Consider the following 19,267-nt stretch of genomic DNA (forward strand, 5'->3'; position numbering starts at 1 on the left):
TACTGGAAAGCTTTGCTTAGATGAGACATACGTATTTCAGTAAGCACGGATTTTAGAGTTCCTTGCCAAACAACGGAGATACCCAGGCGTTTCTGCAGCACTAAAGGATGACTAGTGATTAGTCGGACACTGGTCACTGGCCTCCCGGCCCGGCAACGTACATCCACCACACCTCATGGCTATGGACCAATGACTTCCTCCACGCTCTTCAAGCCTGCAGGAATCAACCCCCCCGGGCGCCCATGTGTGACAGCTACATGGATGCCCTGCAGATTTACGGACTTACCGTCTCTCTCATGGGGCCCCTCATACCGCCCCAGTGTTGTTTGTTGAACATTTTGGGGGCGAAGACCTGCTCGGCGCTGATCTCTGGCAGGATGATGGGTACTGCCTTTATATACACCGTTCCTTTCCGCGAGCGGACTGGATTCAGCTTGAGGGAACCTTATCAGGCCTCTCGATGTTTCCCCTCTCCCTCTCCACCGGTAGAATCTCTCATAGCCGTCGGCTGGCATCATGGCTTCCATCAGAGATGCCTTAGGGGAAAGTAAAGGGCTGTCTCATGATGGAAGAGACGTGGCCATCACAGTGGCTGTGTGTATCTTTGTGGCTACTCTAGTCACGGGGCTTCGTCTCTGGTTGTCGAGAAGACAGGGACCGCTGTTTGCCATGCCAGACTTTATGACTCTCGCTTCTTTGGTATGTTCGACGGGCCGTCGATGCCCTTGTTGGCAACAACTTTGGGGTGCTATTCCAACTCAGTTGACTAACAAAAGCACAAAAGCTCTTTTTCTACTCCTATGCAGTGGGGACCTACATGAGTATGATCTCTATCCTAGTATACAACAACATGGCCCTTGCTAACGGATGCTGCATTAACCTAGTCCTGACAATTGGGCGCAGTGGCTACCCAACGTCACAGACCCAGCACTGGCGACTAACCTTTACACTCAAGGTAAGCGCAAGTCTGATGGATTGCGAATATAATCACTTATACTGTCTACCGTTTCCAGTGGATTTACTACCTTCGATTGGGTTACGCCACAGGTCTGGGCTTGGTGAAATGCGGCATTTTAATGGCCATATGCAGCTCTCAGGCTGCTTCATCAAAGGCAACTCGAATTGCAATCCGGGTATTAATGGCATTCTGTGCGTCCTGGAGCCTTATGGCCATCCTCCTAGAACTCCTGAACTGTCGCCCCTTGAGTTACAACTGGAATCTAGATCGTTCAGATGGCCACTGCATTAATCAGAATGCCGCGTTCTTGGCCGTGGGCATCATTGACGCGGTGACAAATGCTGCTATCCTGCTCCTTCCGTTGCCACAACTTATAAGGGCAAAAGTGACACGATCAGAGAAGCTAGCAATGGCCAGCGTACTTGCCATGGGCATACTGTAAGTGTCCCAGGAAACCCTTGGAGAACAATGCAAATACTGATCTATCTTTCAAGTGTTGTTGCCGTCGCGGCAGTCCGTACAGTCGCCATCGCTAGAGCCGACTTTCACAGCATCAATGGCAATATCAAGATGGTATCCATTTGGACTACGGTGGAATGGACAGTCGCAATCATGGTAGCTAATGCTCCTATCCTTTGGTCCTTGCTTGACTGGCTTGCTCCCTTTCGCTCTATTGAAAATAGTTCATATGGACGATCGACCTGCCGTGTTCCATGTCACTTGCTTAGTCGACTGCGACCACCGCATTTACTTGAATATACTCGGACCTTGACAACAAAAACTGCCGTCGCAGAGACGGGCTCAGTCCATTCTTCTCGATCCATCATCCGAGGTTTTGGAACCAGTTGGTCAGAGGCGACTGGGCAAGCACAACAGCCCGATCCTTTTCTGTCGTTGGAGCCGGGCGAAGTACGAGTGCAAACGGAATGGTCGGTTGAGCGGTCAGTAGCGAAGACAAAGAGGGCAAGGGCAGGAAGCAAAAGATAGCGGAATATTAAGTAAAGCCGTAGTGCTCTCGACTAAGCTAAAGCGTGATCTTGTGCATTCACCTTCGGGCAGTGCAGCGTAGCAGTGATGGGGGTCTGCTTGGGCAGAAATGACAGCGACTGCATTCGGTGAACATCTCTTGCGCCCGTCCCGCTTGTGAGCCATTCCTGCATTCATCATCGGGCTAAAATCTGACGTGCATCAACTTCCCATAGGACTTTGATATTTATCTATCAATAGGGATCATCGCAGTCCTGCTCCACATGTGGCTGCTTTTACTTACTGCCGCTAAGGCAACCCGGGGGGCCTGGAAAGGCTGTTGATCTGTCGTTGGGCTCATCATTGACAGCACTCGATGTCATCTGAGGCACAAATAAGCTCATACACCCTGAAGTCACTGACAGCTGTATGATCTAGTATTTCACTACCAGTGTTATCTTTCACATACCCATAAGCGGGGTAAAACGACTTGGATCTCTGCATGCGGAAGTCAGCTACACGGGAATTCGCTAGACGCAGTACGGTTTGCCACATCTCCTCTTAACCAGCCAGAATCTCTATCAGCTCAATCATTCCCTGCTAGCATAAACATGGATACTGGCCGGGAGTTTGACTACATTGTTGTTGGCGGTGGCACGGCCGGTTGTGTCCTGGCATCGCGACTGAAACAACACGACGCCTCTTTATCAATCTTACTTATTGAGGCTGGTCCGGACGCCAGCACCCACCCACTTGTTCCAGATGGAAGTAAAGCCGCCCAGTTACTCGGATCTGAGCTTAACTGGAGCTACAAGACGGTGCCGCAGAATCACCTCGATGAGCGCGTGCTTTCAAACCATGCGGGAAAAGCACTGGGCGGTAGTACTGCAATAAATAGTGGTGGGTCCTATCACCCAGCGCAGGCGCTTGGATATCCAAGCGGCTATAGTGGATCTCTATGGTGTTACAGTATGTGACTAATGCTTACATGTTGGTTAGGTGGATGGATGCGAGGAGCAAAGGAAGATTATGACCTCTGGGCCAGCTTAGTCGGCGACCCTCGATGGAGCTACCAAGGCCTCTTACCCTATTTCCGGAAGCTTGAACATCACTTTGACTCTCATGCCGATCCCGAAATTCACGGCTTTGGGGGCCCCATCAAAACTGAATCTGTGTCACATACCGGCCGCAAATACCCTCTTCGTCAGCCGGTGCAGGCCGCTTGGGCTGCCGTCGGGTTGACTTACCACCCTGACATCAATTCTGGCAGCCCATACGGATTAGTTGAAGTGGTCGAGAATCGCGTCCGCGGATCACGGCAGATGTCGAGCACTGCCTACCCGCTAGATGTGGAAATCATGACCGAAACCTTTGTCAAGCGAGTGCTGGTGGAGGAAAGGCATGGCAGAAAAATTGCGATTGGCGTGGAGTTGGAAGACGAAAAACAGAGCCAACTCATTGCACGCCAGGAAGTCATAGTGTCCACGGGTGCATACCGGACTCCACAACTCATGATGCTCTCAGGAATCGGTCCGCAGGAGGAATTGCGAGCTCATGGAGTCAACGTTGTCCTTGATCTTCCGGATGTGGGCCGTCACTTTGTGGACCATGTCTCGGTTGCGCAGTGGTGGAAGCTGAGGCAGCCAGAGAAGGGCCTTGCAATCGGATCAGCTGCATTCAGTGACCCGGCCTACTTTCGAGGAAATCCCGTTGACTTTGTAGCCTTGCAGTCAGTGCCGCTCGAAGGACTCCGTCAGGCCTTGACCAAGGATGAACCCAATCACAACCCTGATGAGCATCCGCTTATCTCCTCCCAACGCGTTCATACGGAGACTATCACCGTCTATGTGGCACAGAATCCTCACGACCCCATGGTCGCTGTGGATGGTACACATATTACGACACATGTGTGTTGTATGCTCCCAACCTCCCGAGGCAGCATCAAGTTAGCAGATCGAGACATCCGAAGCGCACCTCGGATTGATCCTAACTATTGTGCTACCGAGACTGACCGATACGTACTACGTGAGGGACTGCGAAGATTGCGACAAGCTTTGCGCGATACCCCAGCTGGGCAGGAAATAATTGAATCAGAAACAGTCGAAGAGAAGTTTCAGCCATTGGGTCCAAATACAGATGATCAAACCATCGATGATCTCATCCGTCGTCGAGCCATGTAAGAACATTCCACTTTATACATCTAAGGGAGGTGTCTGCTGATGAACATAGGACGCTGTACCACCCTACAGGCAGTGCGTCCATGGGCAAAGTGGTCGACGGTGAATTGCGTGTGAAGGGCATCGATGGGTTGCGAATTGTTGACGCGAGCGTAATCCCGACTCCGTTGAGCACGCACATACAGGCGTGTGTATATGCATTGGCTGAACAAGCTGCAGATATCATCTTGGGCATTAGCAGTGTTTGACCTTCCATGCAATTGAACTGAAGCATGAGTGTGGGACATAGGGTGGACGGATCGCAACTATATATAGTGCCACTTCCCGTCGATTAGACCCAGAACGATCCTCGTAACCCCAAAATACAGCTGTCCAAGTAAATGTGCGACAAAAGAGCAAGCCACCAAATTCACATGTAATCAGGTTGTTACACTGTAACAATATGCATTTACCACTACCTACCCGGCTGCCATGTTACATGAGCCTTCATGCACGTCGGGCCCATCGGAGCCGAGGGGCTTACTCCCCTCTTCTTCGATACTTCAACCGCCAGTGATTCAACACCTCCTATCATTTCCATCGCAAGTGAAGGTCCAATAAGACTTTCTTCCATTATCAGTGAGTTCATTGAGTGAAACTAGACGATCCGCAGTTCATCATGAAGGTTGCAAAAGAGCTTCCCCTCCGCATCCTGACACACAACATCCGATATGCAACCTCATCTCCGTTCAAAGGCGAGCGGCCCTGGGCAGACAGGGTACAGCCCCTCTTGAACGAATTACGGTATAACACACGTCATTTAGAATCCCTGATCTGCCTACAGGAAGTCCTACACAATCAGCTCGTGGATATTCTCGCCGGACTCAATTCCAAGCAACAACCCGACAAAGCCTGGGAGTACATTGGCGTTGGACGAGATGATGGCTGCGAAGCAGGCGAGTATTCGCCTATCTTTTACCAGCCCTCGATCTGGCAGCTACAACATTGGGAGACCGTCTGGCTGTCCGAGACGCCCAGTGTCCCGTCCAAGAGCTGGGATGCGGCATCGATCCGAATCATGACGATAGGCGTCTTTACCCATCGTGCCAGTCGCCGGACGATCCTAGCGATGAACACTCACCTGGACGACCAGGGCTCTCGTTCTCGGTTCGAAGCCGCTCATATCATCCTGCGCAAGATGGAGGAGTACCGGACAGGACCGGCCTTTGGGCGAACCATCTCCGGGGTATTCCTTGCAGGCGACTTCAATAGCCAAGAAGAGCAGGAGGCTTATACCGTGCTGACAGCACCGGAGTCACCTTTAGCAGACGCAGCAAAGCTGGTCAACCCGGGTGAGCATTACGGCAACTACAAGACATGGACGGGGTTCGGATATGAAGGGCAGGAACCGTCGCGGATTGACTACATCCTCCTGGAGTCGACGGCAGACAAGGTTCTCAGCTATGGTCGCCAGCCATGGAAAGCGGAGGGGTATGCGGTTCTGGCGAACCGATTCGACGATGGCGTCTTCAACTCGGACCACCGGGCGGTGGTCATCGATGTGGTCTTATGCGACTAGCGCCAGACTGCTTACCTCCGTTAGTCAGCAAGCATCCGGAGTCATTCCAAGGTTCCGCATGCCTCCTAAAGCATACTTTGTAGGGATCGAAGCGTTAGACAGACGGGGATCAAGCGATCGCTCAGGGAGTCTGGCCATCTGATAAAGTGGTAAGGTACCGCCGCCATACGACTCCGTACCGATCCGAAGATCCGGATAATCCACTACGAGACGGCGCTGTGACGCCAAGGGCCGGCGATGACGCCCTAGCGCCAGACCGAATTTCCGAGAACGGGAAGGCGCTGTGTCACCTGATGTCCCGATTCGGGATAGTGAGCGGACACGCGCTGTTTACCGTACCGAACGACGGACGGTATTACCGCAGGCATACAGTAACCAGCGTAAGGAAGGTTGCGATCGGACCAGAAGGCAGAGCAGCAGGAGAAAGGACCTGGAATAGCTTCAAGAGAGGTCCCCAAGGGTCGATTGACCGGGTGCTGGTCGCCAGGGAGGCACCCGACGCTGCTGGCACCGGCCGGGCCTCCCCCTTCCCCCAGGCCTTCTGGCCTCGCACACGGAACCCGAGCAGACCAGACTTGTAACGGGCCGGGCAGAAGCAGAGCGCCTCTCGCCTTTTCTCAACAGCCTTTCCCTTTCTCCCGCTCCTCAGTTCCCTCTCCTTTTCCCTCCCGCCGCAAAGCCACTCGACCTTGACAAGTACGGGGACTCTCCGACCACCCCCACGTTTCTGTGAGATCGAACGATTGGACCGCGTTTCCTAGCATCGCCTCAGTCCCCGGAACCCGAAAATTAAGAACCTGGAGCTGGAGTGATACGGCCAGACCAGGTCCCCCCGGAGCGGCGTCAGCTGATTAGCCGTTTCTCTTCCGTTTTCTCGCTGAAGGCAAAAAGACCCAGACCGGCACGCAGACCCATCCATACTGCCTTCGTCCTGCCCTGGAACCAGCCCCCCCGAGTCGCCCTGCTCGGATCACGGATAATATTATCCTTCGTTCTTGGTTAGTATCGCTGCTTTATTTTATTTTATGCTTGCCTGCCCGCGCCCCCATTCGTCCTGTATTCCCTTCCCTGCCTGCCCTTCCTTCCCTGGCTTGGTCGGTTGGTATGTCCCTCTGGCTCTCCCATTGCCCTCTGTGCTCTCGATGCTCCGCGCGGCTGTCCGGCCCTTGGCCTGGGAGCCGCATCAACTCAGGACACAGCCAAGCGACTCGCCTGGGGTAGCTTTGCGACATGCCCGTCCGATGCACCTCCCCGACGACGTATCGCGCCGCCGCTCGGGTGCGCCGTCGCGTTTCCACTGCAATTGACTTTCGTACACACGGAACTCTCATACAGCTGGCTGACCTGGATGCGTTCGATCTTACAGTCCTGTCAAGGATGCTGCTGTGACCGAGCTGTGCATTTCCAGTTACCTATCCTCGCCGTGTATTTCACCTCTGAACGCTGTCCGTGCAAGTGACGTCTGTTTTGCCTCGCCCGACACGCCAAGGACGACCTCGGAATATACCGCTTCCCGATGATGCCCTCTCCCAACCTTTCCCAGTCGGGACAGCTCCCAGTTGATGCTCCGGCGGACGAATTCCAGAATGGTTCCGGGATGTCGAACATAAGTGGGGATTACCATGGCGTTGTCGCGTCCGACCCTTCCTTGGGACAAGGGGTGGGCGGATCTGACGTGATCGCGGAGGGGAAACAGAATGCGAAAGCTGTTCTTGCGGCATCAGGCGTATCCTTGCCGTCCACCGAATCGAGTCATGACGCGTCCAATGGCGCCTCTTCGCAGCCGAGCAGTGCCAACGGGTCCGCATCGAGCAAGAAACGATCCCGGGACGGTTCCGTTATCCAACAACCATCTGCCGATGGCCTCCCCGTGCGCGTACGTGAGACACCAGCCGAGAAGATCCTTCTTGAGGACTATGTCAATCGGGAATTCCATCATTCGGCCATGGCAGCGTGGCAGAACCCCAGTCAGGAGCTTCTGCAGCAGAAACGCGCCGAGCGCGATTATTTCTTGGCAGTACGGCGCGAAAACCACATGAATCCAGCCGCTCTCTATGGCGTGGGCTACGAGGGCTTCGGAAATCAACGTACCGACTTGCGAAATCAACATCCACAGCTGTTGTATCCAGCAAATCGACGCCGCCCCGGCAATCGGCGGACTAGGGAACTCCGAATCTCGCGCAAGGATTTGAAGGCTCAGAACGAACAAATCGAAGACCTGGTGCCAATCCGGTTGGACATTGACTGGGAGAAGATTAAAATCCGCGATACATTCACATGGAACCTTCATGATCGCGTGGTTTCCCCCGACTTGTTCGCGGAGAAGCTAGTGGAGGATCTCCGAATCCCTCTTGAGACATGTGGGCCGCTGGTACGAATGATCTCACAAAGTATCCAGGAGCAGCTATGCGATTATTATCCTCAGATCTTCATGGAAGAAGAGCCGCTAGACCCCCACCTCCCCTACAGCGCCTACAAGAACGATGAAATGCGCATCCTTGTCAAACTCAACATCACGATCGGTCAGCATACCCTGATTGACCAGTTCGAGTGGGACATCAATGACCCTCACAATTCTCCCGAAGACTTTGCAGCACGCATGACCGACGACCTGTCTCTTTCCGGCGAGTTCACGACGGCAATCGCACACTCCATCCGCGAACAATCCCAGCTCTTCACCAAATCCCTCTACATTCTCTCTCACCCCTTCGATGGACGTCCGATCGATGATCCTGACCTGAAGACCGCATTCCTTCCCACTCCCCTAACCTCCTCCTTTAGGCCCTTCCAGGCGGCGAAGGAGTTCACGCCCTACTTGTATGAATTGAACGAAACGGAGCTCGAGCGGACCGAGGTGTCGATATCGCGAGACCAACGTCGGCAGAAACGGTCCGTCAACCGCCGCGGTGGGCCCGCGCTGCCCGACTTGAAGGACCGTCAACGAACCATTCGGACCCTGGTCGTCTCGACCGTCATCCCTAATTGCGCGGCTTCCCTAGACGAGAGCAATGTCTACAAGCGGTCCGGCTCAAGCCGTCATAGACGCGCCGCGGTCGGACTTCGTGATACTGGAGAAGAGTCGGACGAGTCGGACAGTGATGAATCCTCAATAACTGGGTCACCTGCGATTGGGCCTCATTTGGCTCAAGGCACCGCGCGTACGAGAGGCATGAGGGGAGCTGCCAGCGCAGCCCATGCGGCGCTACGGGCGAGTTTGGGCCAGTCTGCCACGCCCGAGCCGCATAATGAGGCGAGGGCAGCCAGTCGGAGGCGCGATTATCGCGAGGAGAGCGTTGTGGAAGAGCCAGAGAAGTTGATCGTGAAGGTCAAGATCTCCAAGGATAAGTTCCGACAGTTCATGACACATGGGATCCAGTCAATACAGGGTCTTGCAACACCGGCGGCGCAACCGCCGTCGCAGCAAAGTACCCCCCAAGTTCAGACTCCCACCCCCAACCCCATGGCTCCGCCCTCCGCTCCTCAGTCTGAGGTCCGGGTTCCCGGCGTGCCTCCTCCCGGACAACGACCAGTTCCCGCCCAACAGATCGGAGCTGTAGATGCTCCTCATCCCCCTCAGCCAGGAGTCCCCGGGGTGAGTAACTAATCGACCTATTACTTCCATCTCGTCACCTCCACACGGGCCGCAATGTCTGGCTACCGAAGATGTGCCGCAGACAACCACGTACTAACATGGTCTTGTTTAGCCCCCGCCTCCAAGTTGGCTTGCAGCGGGACTAGCACGGTTAAAACTCTCCTACCCCAACGACTCTTTCGAAGGTGTCATGCGGTACACCGCTGTTGATACGGAAACCATGCTGCCAGTTGCAAACTCCAACAGCCAGCCCGGTCACAAACTGAAATACCAATACCTCCCGCGCATTCGCTGCCACGACTGTCCGGGCAAGCTGTACACCCCGGGCCCTGGCACGACCGTTGACAACTTCGAAGTCCATCTCCGGAACCGCCAGCACAAGGAGCGCGTGGAAGAGCGGGTCGCGAAGACGACAGCAGCCGCAACAGCCGGGGGCAACGCACCATAGTAATTAACGAGTGAATGATGGAGCCGGGTTTTGTTTTCTACCTCATCTTCTTCCGCAACAATGTAAACTTTACTCTCCTTTTTTTCCTCCCTTGTTGCGTTCACCATTGGTACCGATTGACCTCTGGTTCCAATCATTGATGTATGTACATGACTGAGCGATTGTTCATGGTTAGGGCCATCCGTATCCATTCATTTACCCATCCACCCATCCACCCATTTTCACCTCGAATGTCTCGTGACTCAAATTGGACATGGATACTTGTGCTTCTCTTCTCTCACTATTTCCTTCCTTCCTTCCTTTTATTCCCTCTCTCTGCCTTGTCCATCCACCTCATGGTCGGCGTAAAATCGGTCCAGTCTGCCTTTATTGTTGTCAGCGTTGAAGAGATCATCACCACCTGTCTGTCTGTCTGTCTGTCTACCTGTCTACCTACCATCTACCCATATACAAATTCATTGAAAAGCTACTTACCTATTTGTGAGCCAATGTTCCACTGAAGTCCCGGTGATCTCCTTACCGTACACTACTGCCCCCTACACTACTGTTCAGATGTAGAGTGTCTCATTACATAAGTACTGTAATCAAGCCCCCATCCACTTGTTTGTTTGAAAGGCATTCATTCGTATTTGATCTTAGTCAATCAATCGATCTGTACAATCCAGTTCCATTCATTCGGTTCAGTCTTTATGGGAACAAGCCGTTCCCTATTTACCTACCTACCTACCTATTCGTCCTATTGGTAGAAAAGTACGCGCCAGATAAGAAGAAAGTATGTTATCGTATTTGCTCGCTTATCACACCGTCTGCCTAGTCATGAAAGGTTTCATCCAAGCAAGGCGAAGCGAGGCGGATTGGGGAAAGAAGAAGGAAGATACATTCGTACTCCGTACTGACACTAACATTGACATTGAGATATCCTGACTCCTTGGCAAGGAAAGGAAGGAAAACAAGGTATTGATTGCGGAACATAAATAGGGACAGATAGATGGGTATACACAATTCGATACAATTCAATTCAGTTCGGTTCAGATTGACTTGGACACTTTGCATAGTTATGGTTGATTGGTAGGTTGGATGAATAGTCATTGAAGGTGGTGATGGGGTGGAGATATAGGTAAAGGAGTAGAAAAGAGACGAGAAGAAGGCATCCATCAAGGATGGAAGTAACCAACCAACCGACATACCGAAATCAAATATCCACTTGCGCTGCTTTTTGATACATACATGCTAGCTATTCAGGGCACAAATCTATCCTCTTCGAGAGGACCGCCGATTTGGGAGACTTGCGGTTCGTTTGCCCTTTGATTCTGGCGCATGATCCGTGGCTTTCTGGGGGGATGTGGGCGGCGGGGATGACAGAGGGGAGTCTTCTCTGTCACTTATTATCTCGTCGAGTGCTTCTTCTTTGTCGGGAAGGTCGACGCTGTCGTTGTCCTTCTCGGAGTCGCTCTCGGCCTCACTCTTCTCCGGTTCCTGCTCGTCTTCCTGCTCCTCCCAGTCGTCCATTTCCATATCATCTTCATCGCTATCCCGGTCTGCGTAACTGACCCTCCGGGCTGCACCTCTGCTACTGCGTCTCCGTGCAGCGGCCGTGGATCCCTTGGTAGCTCGCTTGGTAGTCTCCTCGTCCGAGGACCACCCATCTTCGTCCCTTGTCTTCTTCTTCTTGGGTGTCCTAGAGGCTCCCGTGGATGCGGACGACTTGCGCGCCCGCGCGGGCTTCTCCTTTTCTTTCCTCGCTTTCTTCGCGGTGCCTGCGTCGCCGCCTGTTTCAGCCGGTTCAGGCTTTCTCTTCTTTGCGGCGCTCTGGGACCCGCCCTTCGCCCTCATGACGGATCGCACGATGCGATCCAGCAGGTCTTCGCCATCTTCCGGGAAGAAGTTCTTGTCTGCAACTTCCTGGGCCTCGCGGTGGCTACTCATGGGGGCGAATATCGAGCTTGGCACCCCCATCTTGCCAGGATAGGTTTGTAGGATGTTGGTGCCGCCAGCTGCGCCTCCAAACTTACGCTGCTGGGAGTAAATATCCGCAAACCGACGGATCGTCGCCTGAGCCAAGTCTGAAAGCGTATGGAGACGGGTGCTGATTTCGTCGGACTTGGTAATGCCGTCTCGTGTTTGCTTAACACGCTGTGCGATGTGGAAGATTAGCGACAGATTATGTTCATTCGCAACCCCCTGCAAATAGAAGAGAATGTAGCGCGAAAAGTCCACTAGTTCAGCTATCCGTGTTGACTCATCCACATCAGCTGGCGGATAGTCGGGGTGGTAGGCAAGAAGAGACAATAGACGCGAGAATAGTGACTCCATGACCGTCTGGTCGCTTCTTTTGCCATTGGTCTGCTGAGAGAAGAATGCTGCCCGAGAACGCAGCCATGTAAGCGTACTATCACGCAGGCTGCTAATGGGCTCAAAGGCAAGCAGGAACGGAACCGTATACCAACGGTAGCTCAAATGCGACTTCTGCACCAGCTTCTTCTTGAGCTGGTCGATGAAACCGCCTCTCACCTCCAAGACCGGGTCCTGGGCTACCAAAGCAATTGAGTTGAAATCCCGCGGGGTAAGCAACTGGTCGCAAAGGCCATGAGACGCGCAGAGCTTAAGCAGCGACCTGGCTGCCAAAACACGTAGCCGGGACTTTTGAGCTGCAGGAGTGTCCCTTTTCTTCGACAACTCGCCGTCGTTCACGATGAGTTTGTTCAAAGTATCATAGACAGGTTCAGCGTGGGCACGGAAGTCATCCTCGTCGTCCGAGCCATCTTTAGCACGTAGGCGATTGACGATGATTTTCAGAGCCCATTCCTTGGCCGCAGTCTCATCGTCCACCGCATCCGACCACGAATATCCGGCGTCTGGCTGAGGGGAGCGGTTGGTCAGGAGGATCTGATTGACCGCAATGGAGATGATGGCGTCGCTCTCCTCATCCGCCTCCCGCGGGGCCAAAAGGTTCAGTTGAGACAATGCAGCCAATTTGGTCAGGAACCGATCCGATCCGTACTTCCAATTCGAAACACATTTCTCAACCAGGTCCTTTGCGTACATTTCCCTTTTATCAGCAACAGCCATTAAGATGGAGACCGCATGTTTGGCCGCCCTGGGCGACGGGCTGTAAACCGCGTAGTTCACCAACGCCTGTAAGAATTTCCGGTCCTTAGGGAGCTTGGACGGGAGTTTCTTTGCGAATCCGGAGCATGCTTTGAGAATCTCCTCGGTCCCAGCGCCATCTTTTGTTGCGGAATTTGGCGTCTGGGATTCAAGATCCTTGCACATCTCCTGGACTTGTGCTTCCAGTACCTCCGGATTACGAGAAGAGATCTCCCGCAGCATTTCCTGTGCAGGATTTGCCAGGCCATTCTCATCCGTTCTTGAAAGACTCATGATGGCGGGAATGTGACTCCTGTTGAAGACGAGTGAGCTGCAGCGGTACAAGAGAGGCGTGAGGGTGTCCAGCAGAGGCGTGTTGTTCGAGCTTTGTAATCTCCTCGCGAGTTCTTTAATAGCTTTGATGACGGTCCGATAATCACTGACTGCAGCCATTGAGAAGCGAATCAGTTGGTAGCCACGCCGGTCGTGTACTTTTGCAAACTTCCACAGGTCCGCCGATGTCCGAGATGCATCAGGGAGAGTTTTGGCCAAGGTATCAATCACTTTGCCCAACTGGGCCTTGATCCGATCTTGATCTTTCTCCATCACGCCGCCCTAGATTATGGCATCAGCACTTGAATAGTCTGAGGTGCTCCATCATAACTTACATTGTAATCCTCGCAGGCTTGTAGATAGATCGTCAGCGCCGTCCTCATTGAAATTTGACGGGCCTGCATTGCGAAGAACACCTTTTTCGCCTTCTCATCAAGGCCCCTGAGAAGGGTAAGTATGCGACGAACCCGAATTTTGTCAACGTCAACCTCAGAGTCACCTTCGGAGACCTGAGAGTCTTTCTGCTTCTGGGATTGACTGGAGCTACTCCGCGACAGTTTGCTTTTGACTGGAGGGTAGTTGAGCGGGAGTAAAATCTCAAAAAGAACGCGATCAATCAAGACATGAATATCGGGATCATTTGTATAGAACGCATCGAAGATCTTGGAGGGCCCGTCCTGAAGCATAGTAGCCACCTGGTCATTCGCCTGTTCGATTTCCCCCGCTGCAACTGCCCAGATACGGGCCAGAGTCTTCATTGCATGCTCCCGGACCTGTGGCTTTCGATCCTTCACCCGTTCCGCGAGGATGAAGAGTACGGAGTCAGGGGTTGAGAAGCCCCCGCTGGCCCCGAGCTTGTTCACGACCTGAGTCAGGCCGAAATTGCTGATAGCATCGACGGCGGCCACTCGGACCTTATCGTCCGCATCACGGAGCATGGAAGCAACCTGTTTAATAAGTGTCTGCTCCTCGCTGTCGCTCAACCCAGAGCCACCCGCGGATGTCAGCAGAATCCGGCCCACCACGGTAACCCATGCAGCCCTCACCGAGGCGGATCTATCCAGCCGGCGACTCAGAAAGCTTTCATACGTGGAACTGTGCGTCTGGGAGAAGGGCTTCGGCGAAAACGGCGTAAGAAGAACGCTAGGCTGGGGAATCGTCTGGGCGTACTCTTCCAGGGTCACTGGCGGATAGGCAGTAGGATCCATCGGTGGAGGCGGGGGTGGTCCAGCAACCCCGATTCCAGCCGTAAGATCACCGATTGTCTGAGTAGCCAGTAGGCGCAAGGACAACGACTCCGCCGATAACTCAGCCTCGAGTTGGGGAACCACGTTCTGCAACACTTCCGGGCATGCTCTCCACAGCTCTCGGATCAGGCGATGCGCCTTGCTCAATTCCTTGATGTCTTCTCCCTCCTCATCGGAGTCGTCCAGGTTTGGTTTGCGATGGCCACCCCTCGAGGAACCATTTGCACCCTCCGCAGACGCATCGATGATGACGTTGTTGAAATACTGGCTGATATGACTCGTCATTCTCTCCGGGCATGCTTGACAGATAGCCTTGGCCATGTTGTATGCAGGAGGATAGTCTTTCAGGAGAAGTGTTCCCTGCTTGGCATCGACCGGCGCATCCCCTCTCTTTCCTCTCTTGGTGGGGGCCTCCAGGGCACGAGGGTCGATGCGCAGGAATTGCGCCACGATCACATCGACCACATCAGCGGCGAGAACCGGCGTTTCATCAATGACCGTCACCAGAAGGCGTGTCATGTCGAACTCGACATTCTTGGCGACCTCCTCCCCCGTGGAAGTCTTAGAGGAACCCGAGACGATGTCAAAGCAGCTTGTAAACAATGGAATAATCAATGAATCGGGGTGATCTAGATCTGTCATGAGCACGATACTCTTTACCTCCGCGAGGGAGTTCAAGACGTAGATATGCTGAGCATTGTAGGGGTTGGACGGATCCCCCAGTGCGGGGACGATGGAGGATACTATGCAGGTGAAAATGTCCTGATTTTCGGTAGAGGTCAGTCAGCGCTAAGATTGCGGCCAGACAATGATGGGAAGCAATGGACAGCTTGAATGCGACCATCTCAGGGGTCGAGGAGAGTCAGCGCACCTTCAGTTGATTGCCCGTGAACGGCGCGTCGGGTGCACAGAGACGCAAGACATCGACAATACAGCAGGCGGTCCACGCTCTCACTCCCCTATCCTTGTGCGCCAGGAGATGGGCTGTCGCAAGCTCCTGCGACACCTTCCTTAACGAGTCCTTCTCGATCTCCTCCTGCTCGAGTCTGCGAAGCTCCTGCGCCAACGTCTGCAGCCGTTGAAGCAGATCCGCAATGGGAATGGCGGCGCGTCCGACGCGCCAAGACAATGGCTCATTGAACTTGAGGCGACGAACACCAGCAGAGGTATCTTCCGGGTCCACGGCCTCCGAGGCGACAGAGGGACCTTGACGAGTGCGCGCGGGCATCGTGGACAAAGCGCGGGGAAGCCGAGGGAGAGGGAGTGAGCTTCAACACACCATGCGCCGCACCGGAGGGGGGGTAGGAAAGAGAAGAACAGGAAAATAGGATGGTGAATAATCAGTACCAGGGGAGTGAGGGGGGGAAGGGAAATGGGAGCTGCACGTGAAAGAGGAATGGGGGGGAAAGAGGACCGATGGACGGTGAGTTTGGAGGGAGAGCAGAGCAGCAGCAACAGCAACAGCAACAGCAACAGCAGCAGAGACACCGACCGACCGGCGTGACTGACTGACAGACAGACAGACTAGACGGACACTCCAGGAATCGCCGCCTCCGACCGCCTCCACTTCGGGACGCGTCGCGCGACTGCTTTCTTTTTTACCCTTTCCTTTCCTTTCCTCCCTCTCGGGCCCTTTGCTAGTTACCCACACTTGATTACTCACGGACTTGCTAGCGGGGTTATTTCCGAATGACAGACCACGGTCCGACGGAAGATGGCTTTGATGGAAGACTGGAGAGAGGGATCATCCCTTGGATGGGGGGTGGCCCTCGGTCTCTACTTATCTGCAGCATCCCCAATCCGTCGTGGGCGGACATTGGCCAATCAGTGACAAGCCGGGCCAGCGCCGCAGGAAGCTGCCGGATGATCAGTCGACCGCCATACGGAGTACTCCTCTTTCTTCTACCTATGCCATCCACTACTATTTCGATCCCTGCAACATGGCAAAGATTATATCTATTTTTGATGAAAATACATGCAGATGCCAATGCAGCCACCATCTATCTCACATTCATGTAGTCTCGTCCCTTTATACTCCATTCAATAAACATTAATCGTTCGAATATATGACCGTCAAAACGCCATGCTGATGCGTGAGAATTTCAGACGAGCATCGTCCAAAAGAGAACTCTATGAAAATGGTAAGGCGCTTTTCACTCGCGTTCCGCTTTCGAGCTTGACTCAAGTTACAGTTTGGGGCTGAACTTGCTCATGGCCCGAAGCTTCTTGCCGTAGAAGAAGAAGAGGACCGGGATGGGAATCATGGCGACGGTGATGAATCCGAGAAGACTGGATGCCCAGTCCACGCCCAGCCTATTGTACATCTGCGTGGCAAAGAGTGGGAAGGCGCCACCCAGGCTACTCCGGACCAAGGTGTTGGCAGCAATGGCGGAGTTGGCGAACATCAGGTACACGTCAATGATGTAGTTGAGACCCTGCATGAAAATCACCAGGATGCCCATGCCAATGGGAATGCCAGCGACAACCTGAGCTCCCCAGGGGGTGCTGGGATGCGAGGTCCAGCCGAACCAAAAGAGGCCGGCAGGCAACATGACGGACGCAACCATCATGGGGACCAGGCGCTCCTCTGGCACCACACGGCCATGCTTGGCTAGCTTTTGGGCGAATCGCGTCTTCGTCTGCCAGATGATCAACGCAACACCACAGAATACCCCGACCAAGATACCAATGAACGGCAGTCCAGCGATACCCTCGTTGGTCCACCCGCGCACTTCCTCAAAGGAGACGGGGTAGGCTTCGAAGAACAGATAGAGAATGCCGTACACCAGCGCCAAGTAGAGGGTGACCGCCAGCAGGATTGGTTCAAGGAAAAGCATCATGACCGGTCGCAGGAGGTACTTGGTAACAATTTCGTTCATAGTGGGCCGGTGGTTATCCAGGAGTGAGTGCAGCGCCGAGTTGCCCGTCTCCTTGCGAAGGCGTGCTGCGCGCCTTTGAAGGATGACGGGTGCATAGGTTTCTGGAACAATGCAGAAGGCCAAGAAGCCAAATGATGCTGAGGCGATCAAGGTAATCCAAGCCGTCCACCGCCAGCCAAGGTACGATTGTGTGAGGTATCCTCCGACAATAGGGCCTGAGACAAACTTGTTAGTCCAACGACTGGGATATGCAGAACCATCGCTCTACTGAGGAAATGCACTTACCAAGCACGGGCCCGACGAAGGTGGCGCTGGCGAAAGCCGCAATAGCTACCGCGCGATCAACAGGGTCCCAAAAGTCCGCCATGGCACCACCAACGACAGCAAGTGGCGAACAGCCAAAGATACCGATCAAGAATCGGCAGACCAAGATGGTTTCCACGTTATGCGCCACGGCAACAGGAATCTGGAAGATGGCGAAGACAGCGTAGCCGGAGAACAACGGTATCCTGCGCCCATAAAGCTCCGACAAGGGTGACCAGAACAGCGGGCCGACTGCGAATCCAAACACCACCAGACTGGTTGCCAAAACCATGACCTCGGTTGAAACGCCAAATTCTTCGGCGGTCACGATCGTTGCAGTCGAGAAGACACTGCTGGCGAATGTGATCCACATGGTCATGAAGGAGAGCGACATGGTAATCAACCACTTCCTCCAACGAGGCAAGTTCTGCGGGTTCTCTGGGTCGTTTGGACCATCCCAATCCACCAGATTCGGGTCCCTTTGTTTCTCGGCAATCTTTTCTACCTCTGGCTCAGGCATGCCAGCCTCGATATCGTATCCATCTTGCTCGAGGTCCTTATCGGTGAGGTTTTCGATGCCTTTTTCCGGGTCGCCTGATGCAGCGACTGATTCTGATCTGAGGGTCGAGTCGGAGGATTGCAGAGGCGCCCCGTGGGTTTTGTCGAGGTGGTGGTCTGATGCTGCGGCACCAGAAGTATGGTGTGCGTCGCTCATATTCGGTGGCAGCGCTCACGCAGGCGCACCACAAACGCTAAATATTATGATGCTATTGAGGCGATTGGGAAGAACAAGAGCGCAGTTCAGTAGCCTGGGAGGGGCAATACGTGAAACGGGGAGAGGTCTATATACCCCAGACGAAATTGAAACAGCTGGAGATACAGGGATAGGAGACTCAGAAAGCACCCTGCCAGGATCGTGGAGTCATTAAAAACATCGAGCGTCTTCCAACAAGTGGGCCTTTGCAGACTCAGCTGCGAACAAGTGATTAATCAAGGGTCGGTCTTGATTAGTGAAAGCCCGCCGGGGTTAAGGCAGACGGCATATCTCCAGAGCGTGTCCCCACTCTCTACGGCCATGGACCGGCCCTATCGTCTACAACAACCCAAGGTCCGAGGCCAAATTACCCACTTCCACAGCCAGACCCAGGGGGGATGTATCAGACTATCAGTAAAGCATAGGTTAGTTTTGAGCCGTTATAGCCGGCGCATGACAAGCATCCTCGGTGTTTAAAGGATTCTCATTGGAGGCTTGAGAGTTCGCATGCCAGACATTGAGCAGACAACGTGGAATAATGTTCTTTTCCGCTTGCACAACTAGCCCTCAGCCACTAGGGATGCAAAACCTTGTCTGCCTGGCGTGGCTCCTGCTCGCGCTTCGGTGGTTCCGAAGCCCCGACTGAATCAGGTAAGTTATCATGATTGGGTCCAGTGCCCACTTCTACCCGATGGCTTGGCGTGTTTATCTCGACATTTCTCGGTTCTTCGTTCCAGAGTCTTTGTCATGGACGCTGACCTCACCTCTCTCTAGCCAGTTCCATGCATCTGTGCCAGATGGCAGGTCAAAGGCACGTGGTGCAGCAATCTGTATGCCTCATCACGCAATCCTGAAAGCCGACACTGATTTGTCATTGCCGACACAGGCACGATTACGAACCAGACACGGCGGCGCGCTTGAGACCGAAACCCGAAACCATACCAGATCTGGTTAATTCTCCAGAT

At 53.8% G+C, this 19,267-nt stretch overlaps 6 protein-coding genes across 6 annotated transcripts; 4 read left to right on the forward strand and 2 right to left on the reverse strand.

The window, feature by feature from the left end:
• Positions 1 to 516: 516 nt before the first annotated feature.
• Positions 517 to 4,349, forward strand: BO80DRAFT_452782 (GMC family oxidoreductase; the record flags this gene model as incomplete). Its single annotated transcript, XM_025721971.1, has 8 exons — positions 517 to 699; positions 785 to 821; positions 885 to 955; positions 1,014 to 1,396; positions 1,453 to 1,640; positions 2,510 to 2,824; positions 2,924 to 4,100; positions 4,154 to 4,349. 8 exons carry the CDS (start codon positions 517 to 519, stop codon positions 4,347 to 4,349), a joined length of 2,550 nt encoding a protein of 849 aa, XP_025578518.1.
• Positions 4,350 to 4,589: 240 nt separating this feature from the next.
• BO80DRAFT_452783 (endonuclease/exonuclease/phosphatase family protein) lies at positions 4,590 to 5,659 on the forward strand (the record flags this gene model as incomplete). Its single annotated transcript, XM_025721972.1, has 2 exons — positions 4,590 to 4,595; positions 4,766 to 5,659. The coding sequence occupies 2 exons, from the start codon at positions 4,590 to 4,592 to the stop codon at positions 5,657 to 5,659; spliced, it is 900 nt and encodes a 299-aa protein (XP_025578519.1).
• Positions 5,660 to 7,045: 1,386 nt separating this feature from the next.
• On the forward strand, positions 7,046 to 9,839 carry BO80DRAFT_257816 (SWI-SNF complex subunit). The gene is made up of 2 exons (XM_025714709.1): positions 7,046 to 9,251; positions 9,364 to 9,839. The coding sequence occupies exons 1-2, from the start codon at positions 7,176 to 7,178 to the stop codon at positions 9,697 to 9,699; spliced, it is 2,412 nt and encodes an 803-aa protein (XP_025578520.1). The 5' UTR covers positions 7,046 to 7,175; the 3' UTR covers positions 9,700 to 9,839.
• On the forward strand, positions 9,666 to 10,325 carry BO80DRAFT_422555 (uncharacterized protein). The gene is made up of 2 exons (XM_025718851.1): positions 9,666 to 9,761; positions 9,875 to 10,325. Coding segments are annotated over exons 1-2 (327 nt in total). The 5' UTR covers positions 9,666 to 9,759; the 3' UTR covers positions 10,200 to 10,325.
• Positions 10,326 to 10,478: 153 nt separating this feature from the next.
• On the reverse strand, positions 10,479 to 16,075 carry BO80DRAFT_462315 (sister chromatid cohesion factor PDS5). The gene is made up of 3 exons (XM_025722504.1): positions 15,238 to 16,075; positions 13,455 to 15,128; positions 10,479 to 13,401 (listed from the first exon to the last, which is right to left on the reverse strand). The coding sequence occupies exons 1-3, from the start codon at positions 15,592 to 15,594 to the stop codon at positions 10,951 to 10,953; spliced, it is 4,482 nt and encodes a 1,493-aa protein (XP_025578522.1). The 5' UTR covers positions 15,595 to 16,075; the 3' UTR covers positions 10,479 to 10,950.
• Positions 16,076 to 16,306: 231 nt separating this feature from the next.
• On the reverse strand, positions 16,307 to 18,635 carry BO80DRAFT_422557 (MFS transporter). The gene is made up of 2 exons (XM_025718852.1): positions 17,531 to 18,635; positions 16,307 to 17,460 (listed from the first exon to the last, which is right to left on the reverse strand). Exons 1-2 carry the CDS (start codon positions 18,261 to 18,263, stop codon positions 16,553 to 16,555), a joined length of 1,641 nt encoding a protein of 546 aa, XP_025578523.1. The 5' UTR covers positions 18,264 to 18,635; the 3' UTR covers positions 16,307 to 16,552.
• Between the last annotated feature and the right edge of the window lie 632 nt (positions 18,636 to 19,267).

Source organism: Aspergillus ibericus (assembly GCF_003184845.1).
Source record: "Aspergillus ibericus CBS 121593 unplaced genomic scaffold BO80scaffold_7, whole genome shotgun sequence".
Lineage (NCBI taxonomy): Eukaryota > Fungi > Ascomycota > Eurotiomycetes > Eurotiales > Aspergillaceae > Aspergillus > Aspergillus ibericus.

Excerpts from the sequence above, each read along its gene's own strand:
- BO80DRAFT_257816 (XM_025714709.1), top strand. The coding sequence starts at position 7,176 with ATGATGCCCTCTCCCAACCTTTCCCAGTCGGGACAGCTCCCAGTTGAT. Across the intron at positions 9,252-9,363 it reads CTCAGCCAGGAGTCCCCGGG|CCCCCGCCTCCAAGTTGGCT; the intron begins GTGAGTAACTAA and ends GGTCTTGTTTAG.
- BO80DRAFT_422557 (XM_025718852.1), bottom strand. The coding sequence starts at position 18,263 with ATGAGCGACGCACACCATACTTCTGGTGCCGCAGCATCAGACCACCAC. Across the intron at positions 17,461-17,530 it reads CTTCGTCGGGCCCGTGCTTG|GCCCTATTGTCGGAGGATAC; the intron begins GTAAGTGCATTT and ends AGTTTGTCTCAG.
- BO80DRAFT_462315 (XM_025722504.1), bottom strand. The coding sequence starts at position 15,594 with ATGCCCGCGCGCACTCGTCAAGGTCCCTCTGTCGCCTCGGAGGCCGTG. Across the intron at positions 15,129-15,237 it reads TCACGGGCAATCAACTGAAG|GACATTTTCACCTGCATAGT; the intron begins GTGCGCTGACTC and ends ACCGAAAATCAG. Across the intron at positions 13,402-13,454 it reads AAGCCTGCGAGGATTACAAT|GGCGGCGTGATGGAGAAAGA; the intron begins GTAAGTTATGAT and ends GCCATAATCTAG.